The sequence below is a fragment of the Trypanosoma theileri genome (genome assembly GCF_002087225.1).
Source record: "Trypanosoma theileri isolate Edinburgh chromosome Unknown TM35_Tth_57_V1, whole genome shotgun sequence".
Classification (NCBI taxonomy): domain Eukaryota; phylum Euglenozoa; class Kinetoplastea; order Trypanosomatida; family Trypanosomatidae; genus Trypanosoma; species Trypanosoma theileri.
In genome coordinates, this window is record NW_021639899.1 from 57377 (window position 1) to 65467 (window position 8091).

At 40.7% G+C, this 8091-nt stretch overlaps 4 protein-coding genes across 4 annotated transcripts; all 4 read right to left on the reverse strand.

The window, feature by feature from the left end:
- Positions 1-1307: 1307 nt before the first annotated feature.
- On the reverse strand, positions 1308-1616 carry TM35_000571220 (uncharacterized protein; the record flags this gene model as incomplete). Its single annotated transcript, XM_029030861.1, has 1 exon — positions 1308-1616. One exon carries the CDS (start codon positions 1614-1616, stop codon positions 1308-1310), a length of 309 nt encoding a protein of 102 aa, XP_028877860.1.
- A 1158-nt stretch (positions 1617-2774) lies between these two features.
- On the reverse strand, positions 2775-3851 carry TM35_000571230 (titin; the record flags this gene model as incomplete). Its single annotated transcript, XM_029030862.1, has 1 exon — positions 2775-3851. The coding sequence occupies one exon, from the start codon at positions 3849-3851 to the stop codon at positions 2775-2777; it is 1077 nt and encodes a 358-aa protein (XP_028877861.1).
- A 1133-nt stretch (positions 3852-4984) lies between these two features.
- TM35_000571240 (uncharacterized protein) lies at positions 4985-6085 on the reverse strand (the record flags this gene model as incomplete). The annotated part of the gene is made up of 1 exon (XM_029030863.1): positions 4985-6085. One exon carries the CDS (start codon positions 6083-6085, stop codon positions 4985-4987), a length of 1101 nt encoding a protein of 366 aa, XP_028877862.1.
- A 592-nt stretch (positions 6086-6677) lies between these two features.
- TM35_000571250 (uncharacterized protein) lies at positions 6678-7592 on the reverse strand (the record flags this gene model as incomplete). The annotated part of the gene is made up of 1 exon (XM_029030864.1): positions 6678-7592. One exon carries the CDS (start codon positions 7590-7592, stop codon positions 6678-6680), a length of 915 nt encoding a protein of 304 aa, XP_028877863.1.
- Between the last annotated feature and the right edge of the window lie 499 nt (positions 7593-8091).

Consider the following 8091-nt stretch of genomic DNA (forward strand, 5'->3'; position numbering starts at 1 on the left):
TACTTTCTCAATTCACTATTATGCAAAGGAAAAAAGAAAAAAAAAACGGTAAAACCCAATCACTCACAACAAAACAAAGAACATCAAAGAATATCAAAAACAAGATAATAGCAAACACAGAAAGATAACGAAAGAAAAAAAAAGAGTAATATCAACAAACACAAGACACAAAGCCAAAACCATCACTCAGATAGAGTCCAAATAAAAAAGAACAAAGCACACAATACCCAGTAACAAACAAAAAATCTCCATTAACCCTCTAACAAAGAAAAGGAGAAAATAAGAGAACAACCATCAAAAGCACAAAGAAAAGAAATACATAACAATCTCTCTCTTCCAGTCGAAGTGTGTGCAAAAAAAAAAAATGAATATATATATATATGTGTATTCCTTATTATTTTTTCTTCCGCACAAAACCATCCATTACCACAATGCAGGACAAAGCACACAGCACCCAAGCAAAAAAATAACTCACAGCCCACTGCGTATATTGCTCTGTGCAAGAAATTAAGAATGCAAATTGTATAAACTATTGTTTTTTTCCTTCGTTCTGCATAGAGCAGACTAGCAAAACCGTACAGGGCAAAACACACAACGACCTAGAAAACCACAAGCAAACAAAGAATCATACATTAACCATTACCCCATCGTACCCAGTAAACGCAGAAATACACCAATTATGGGTGTAAGTCTGTATATGTGTTTATACACAGTTATAAATATAAATTCATCTGTTATTATTATTTCTTTTCCCCTCACTGCAAAAAAGCAGTTCATAATTATCATCATTACAGTGCAAGCCCAGGTGCACACAGAGAGAGTCTCCAAGAACACACACACACAATACCCCACAGCTCTAGTTTATATATTAAAATACTGCACACACACATCTGTGTGTACTAGCAAGAGATGTATACCGTCAGTGAGCAGAACAGCCCAGTTTTCTGCAAACACACTCAACGGGAAAAGCAAGTAATGGAATTAATAGAAAAAGAACACACACACACACACAAAGTAAAAGAAAAAGAAAAGAAAAAGATATTCCAATTAAAAGAGAAAGCTGGTAAACAGATTATTAATTTATTCACCCATGAGGGATGTACGCAATTATGATTATGTTAGTATTATCATTATTATTATTTGTCCTCAGATGAGTCCCACCGTTCAGTACATGGTAACGGAGAACAACATAGCCACAATCAACAGCGGTGCTGCAGTGCGCATCCACACAGGACTGACACTGCTATCAACAATAGCCTTGTTCTTCTGTACAGTGGATGCAATGTTGCTGCTGATCTGTGGGTCGGTCACAGGAGGAAGTGTTGTTGTTGTGGTGGTGGTTGTGGTTGATTCCTCATCATTACGTGGTGTATTGGGAATTTCAGAGTTCGTACTCGCTTCGTTAGTTGTCTCAGTTGTGTTGTTTTGTTGTTGAGATTCCTGTGTAACAGTGTTCTGTTCCTGAACCGTCGCAGCACTGTTTTCTTGAGCGTCAGAACCATTTGTATTGGATCCATCGGAAGAATTGGGTTGTGGTTCACTTTGAGTGTCATTCTTCTCTCCTTCTGCATTCTTCTGTGGGCCTTCAGGTTGTGTGATATCTTCTCTTCCAGCATTTATATTCTGTTTAGCATCACCACCAGCACTCTGCTCAGACAATGTTCCACCACCGCTTCTCTGTTCTTCAGGACGCCCAGCATTATTATTAGTAGTAGTACACGGTGTACCGGTGGAAGCACCAGAAGAAGTCGTGCAAGTAGTAGAATCAGCAGAAGGTGATGCAGGAGGTGGAGGATGAACACCAGGTGCAGGGGGTAGAACGACATTCAGAATCAGACCCAGAACCAGAAGGGCAACGATTATCAGGAAGAACTTCAGGATCTCTGAGAGCCCCGCTAGCGGACACGCAGAGAGAAGCAACACTCAGCAGGAGAGCAAAAAAAAACAGAATACGCGTCGCAGCACCCTCATCACAATAAACTTTAATCCTCTTTTGTTTTCTTAGGTATATGAGCTGTTAAAGAACAAAAAATAAAATATAACAAAAGTAAAATGAATTGGAAACAGAAACACGGGAACGGATGCAACAAACAAGCAACGGTCACACAAAAGAAGAACATTAACATAAACAAAAAAAAAGAAGAAACAGGCAGCTCACACAGAAAAGCCCGAGCAAAAACAAATTATAAACAAATTACGAGCATAGCCAAAAAAAGCCACCAACTGCACGAAAACAGCACAGAGGCCGTACTGTGCATTTGTGCATAAGCAATTATGAATAAATATGTATCAGTTACTCTTTTTTCTGCATAAAGCAAATCAGTACAAGACAAACCACACAAGCAAACAAAAAGATATTAACCATTAGCCCAATTTACCCAGTAAACACAGAAATATACACCAACTATGGGTATAAGTCTATATGTGCATATACGCAATTATAAATATAAATTCATCTGTTATTATTATTATTTCTTTTTTTTTTCACAGCAAAAAAACAGTTCATCATTATCATAGTGCAAGCCCAGGCACACACAGAGAGAGTCTCCAATAACACACACACACAATGGAGGAGCAATAATAAATATTATAGGATAAGCACAAAGAGAGCAAAAACACACACAAAACACATTAACATTAAGAAACAAAAAAAGAAGAGTATAATCCCAACAGGTGGAAGATTAGTTAGACTGTAGGGATTGTATGCAAAAAAAAAAAGAAAAGAAAACAAAGGATGACCTCAGTCACACCACCCACCACCACAATCACAATCATCACACAAGAATACAGGTCAGTGTAACCACAATCAGTAGTGGTACACGTACCCACACAGAACTGCTGATACTGCTGCTGCTGTCTGCATCACCCTTCTTGTTGTTTGTGAGTTCAGGAGGAAGTGTTGTTGTTGTGGTTGTTGTTGAGGTGGTGGTTGATTCCTCATTACTGGGTGTAGTTGTGGTGGTAATGGTGGTTTCTGCATTTCCTCCCTCATTTTGTTTGTTTAATGATTCACTCTCTGCAGATGAAGTTCCGCTCTCTGTTGTTTCAGTATCCGCAGCTCCAGCACTTCCCGTGGTTGAACTGCTGGAAGAAGAAGAAGAAGTTTGTGGTGCTCCACTTCCTTGGATAGCCGCACTTCCACCTCCTGCATTGTTGCTGTCCCCTTCAGTTTGCACCTCACCCGCAGGATCAGCCGCATTGAGATCTGCCCTAGGTTCAGCAGATTCAGCAGGTGTTTGATTATGTCCAGTACCAGAAGCACCAGCAGAAGAACCGGAAGAGCCCGTCCCACCATCTTGACCACGATCACCAACGCCACCCATTTCAGGAGTTCCGTCACGAGAACCAGAAATACGATCATCTCCAAGTTGACCTTGAACTTCATGTGTTGTTGCAGGAGGAACTGCGGGTGTTTTAGGAGGAGGTGGTCTTTTTTTCTCAGGAACCACCTCTTTAGGAACTTCAGGTACTTTGGGAGGAGCAACCGGTACTTTTTTCTCTGGAACAACTTCTTTTGGTGCCTCAGGTACGTTTCCAGGAAGAACTTCGGCCTTTTCCGGACATGTCTCACCTTCAGAAGGTTCACTACCATCAGGGCATTTGCCATCAGCACCAAGTCCAGGTGTTTCTTGATGTGCCATTGTATCTTTCGCACATTGAGGAGCACCATCAGTGCACTCGGAACGCTGGGTAACAGGATCACTTCGAAGAAGAATCTTTGTCTCACTCTCCGTATCAGGGACTTGGTCGGAAAGATCGGCGGCAGGCACTTCTTCAGCGAGGACGTGCACACACGCACATGAGAGCAGGAGAGCGAGGATACACAGCACGTAGCGCATCATCATTATCATTGCAATACTTCTTGTAGTAGTCTTACTTCATTCGCTTACAGACAAGGAAACAGGTAGAAAAACCAGAAAGAAAGTGAATCAATGTAAACAAGAAAATAAGAATACACAACAATTACAGCAGAGGCACACACATGAAAAAAACGTGCAATCATAACTCATATAGTGCCCAAATAAAAGGAACAACGCATACAATACCCAATAACAAACAGATAATCCCAACTAACCCTTCAAAAGAAAAAAAAGAAATTAAAGAGAACGACCATCAGAAGAGTAAGGCACAGAAATACATCAAAACGCCTCTTCCTGTAGGACCAAGCACATTTACAAATATACTTATGTATTTTTTATTATTTTTTCTCCCCACAAAACAATCCAACATACAACAATGCAGGAGAAAGCACACAGCGCCCAAGAAAAAAAAATAAAAAAAAAACACAAATTAAGAACAGGACCAAACGCACAAAATAACTCACAGGCCACTGAGTATGTTGGTCTGTTCAAGTACATAAGAATACAAATTGTAATAACTACTATTTGTTCCTTTGCTCTTATAAAACAGATTACCAAAAACCGTGCAGGGCAAAAGCACAGAATGACCCACGCAAACTAAAGCAAACTAAAAGATATTAACAATTAGCCCAATTTACCCAGTAAACACAGAAATATACACCAACTATGGGTGTAAGTCTATATGTGTATACATACGCAATTATAAATATAAATTCATCTGCTATTATTATTTCATTTTCCCACTGCAAAAAGCATTTCATCATCATTATCACAGTGCAAGCCCAGGCACACACAGAGAGAGTCTCCAAGAACACACACACAATACCCCATGGCTCTAGTTTATGTATAAAATTACTGCACATATCTGTGTGTACTAGCAAGAGATGTATACCGTCAGTGAGCAGAACAGCCCAGGTTTCTGCAAACACACAACGGAAAAAGCAAGTAATGGAATTAATAGAAAAAGAACACACACACATAAAAGTAAAAGAAAAGAAATTCGAATTAAAAAGATAAAGCTGGTAAACAGATTATTAGTTTATTTATTCACCCATGGGGGATGTACGCAAATATGATTATGTTAGTGTAACCATTATTATTTGTCCTGAGATGATTCCCACTGTTCAGTACACAGTAACGGAGAACAACACAGCCACAATCAGTAGTGGCACACGTACCCACACAGAAGTGATACTGCTGCTGTCTGCATTACCCTTGTTCTGTACGGTGGAGGCGATGTTGCTGATCTCTGCGTTAGGTACAGGAACAGGTAAAGAAGAGTTATTCATTGTGTTTGATGTTTCTGTGTGAGTGTTAGTGGTGGCCGTTGAGTCAGCATTGGCATTCTCGTGTGAACCTTCTGTAGCAGTTGAACCTGAAGTTGAAGTGGACTGATGGGTAACATTAGAGTCACTTATTGTGGTTTGTTTATCATTGTCATTCGACGATTCGTGGTTACTTTGTGGTGCTGCATTAGACTCGAGAGGTTGGTTTTGTGTAGTAGTCGTACCTGGTACTTTTGTGTTTCCCTCGGCTCCACTTTGTGAATTAATTTCTGATGCAGAATTCTCAGAAGAGGACACTGCATCACGCACTGATTCTGTTTTCTCTTGTTTATTCTCCAGTTCCTTGTCTTTTGCCTGTTTCTGTTTTGATGATTTTTCTTCCGTGACACCAGCCTCTGCTTCGTGTGAACCTACAGAAGTGACCTCAACAGGATGTTCAGCCTCTTCCCGTGCGACAGGTAATGCAGGCTTTGGAGAATCAGCAGCATCACCTTCACTACTAGAGTGACTTCCTGCTTCACTGGTCTCCTCTGTTCTGGAGAGCTCTGCATTAGCGGAACGTCTACCAGGGTCAGTGGTGGAGTCGGCTAAATGCGCAGAATGATCATCAACTCTATCGTTATGTTGCGGTTGCTCGTTAAGTAACTGTGGTTCTTTTATTCCCTTCGCAACTGCTTCATCAGGCATTTTTGTTTTGCCCCATGATGCACAATGTTTTTTATTCTTATGTCCTTCAACTTTGTTTTGCATACAATAATAAACTTCTTCACTAGTATCCGGAACCCAGGGAAAATAGGGTTTGTTCTTATCAAGCGAATAATCAACGGGAGACTTCACAACCACTGGATCTCCAGCAGCAGCCGCCATGGTATACCCGCAGGCGCAGCACAGCACAACGGCCAACACACACATCACACGGCCCATCATCATAACGGTCATCGTCACTCGTCTTCTTGTTGTTCTCGTCAGTTGAGTTCACAGGTCTACGCAGGGAGTGTGGAAAAGTAAAAGAAGAAGAAGAGAGAAAGGGAGACACATAGTGAGTGGATGCAGGGCACAAATACTCACAGTGGGATAGAGAGAGAGAAGCAGCAACAGCACAGTAAAGTAAAAGAAAAGAAATATTCCGCTTGAATGATAATAATATGTATCCCTTAATAAAAAAGAAAAAACCCCACAATACCCAAATAAGAGAGAGAGAGCCATACACACACACAATACCCCATGACTCTAGTTTATGTATATTAAATTACTGCACACACACACCTGTGTGTACTAGCAAGAGGTGTATACCGTTAGTGAGCAGAACAGCTCAGTTTTCTGCAAACACACATTCAACGGAAAAAGCAAGTAATGGAATTATTAGAAAAAGAACACACACACATAAAAGTAAAAGCAAAGAAATTCGAATTAAAAAGATAAAGCTGGTAAACAGATTATTAATTTATTCACCCATTGGGGTGGATGTACGCAATTATGATTATGTTAGTTTAACCATTATTATTATTTGACCTTAAATAAGACCCACCGTTCAGTACACGGTAGCAGAGAACAACACAACCACAATCAACAGCGGTGCTGCAGTGCGCATCCACACAGGACTGACACTGCTGTCAACATTAGCCTTCTTCTGTACAGTGGAAGCAATAGTGTTGATCTCTGTGTTTGGTACAGGAGATGGAGTGGTGGTTGGTGCTTCTGTGGTAGTGTTCTCGGTGCTCGGTGGAGTAGTGGTATTTGTTTCTTTTGTGTCTGGTGCGGCAGTCACACTTGTCGCTGCAGAACTTTGATTACTGGGATTACCATCACCATGTGCAGTGTTATCAGATGTGTTGTTCGGTGTTCCTTGATCACCTTGTGGTGCTGCATTGGACACTTCTCCTTGCCTTTCTGCTGTCAACGTTCTTTCTGCATTCTGTCCTTTGGCTTCATCAGCAGTTACAGGGCCTTCTGATTCAACCTCTTGCTTTGGACTTCCACGGGCATTTACTCCTTCGGCTGTAACTCCTACACGTTCTCGACCTTGTCCCTCAATCACTGGATTTTGCATTTCAGCTGCACCAGGGCTATGTGCACCACCAGGTTGTTTGATATCCCCCTCTCTTCTTGTGATATGGTCCTCTGCACGGTCTGCTGAACTTTGTCCAAGGTTAGCTACTTGCTCTTTCCGGTGAGACTTTAACCACTCCGAACACTTTATTCCTTCAACATCATGATTTGTGTCACCCTCATTCTCTGGACACTCCTCTGCAAGATTCTTTTCCATATTCTCATTATTTGTACTTTGCGTCTTAAGAAAATCATCCCATTCCCAATGACTACCTTGGTTCTCACCGTACGGGTTAGTAGTCTTTTCATTGGCAGCAGATCCCGCCATGGTATACCCGCAGGCACAGCACAGCACAACGGCCAACACACACATCACACGGCACATCATCATCATCATCGTGAGAGAGAGAATAGTTTGGTTTGCGTAAAAACACTGATCTAGAAAGAAAGAGAACCAAAAAAAAAATAAATAAATGAAGTATCAAACATGTTAGGACACACAAATCGATTACCACTATAGAAACTCACATCGTGAAAAGAAAAACCCCACCAGTTAAAGAAGGCAATACAGCGCAATAACCTCAGTAAGAGTGAATAGAAAAAAAAACAAAAAAAGCCCACACTCAAAAATATCTCAAAAAAGACTGAACCACCCAGCAAAACAAACAAGCAAATAAACAGCTATTATAAATTGGCCCAATTTACCCAGTAAGCGCAGAAATACAACAACTATGGGTGTAAGTCTATATGTGTATATATACGCAATTATATATATAAATTCATCTGTTATTATTATTTCTTTTTCCCACTGCAAAAAGCAATTCATCATCATTATTATAACAGTACAAGCCCAGGCACACACAGAGAGAGAGAGAGAGAGAGAGAGAGAGAGAGAG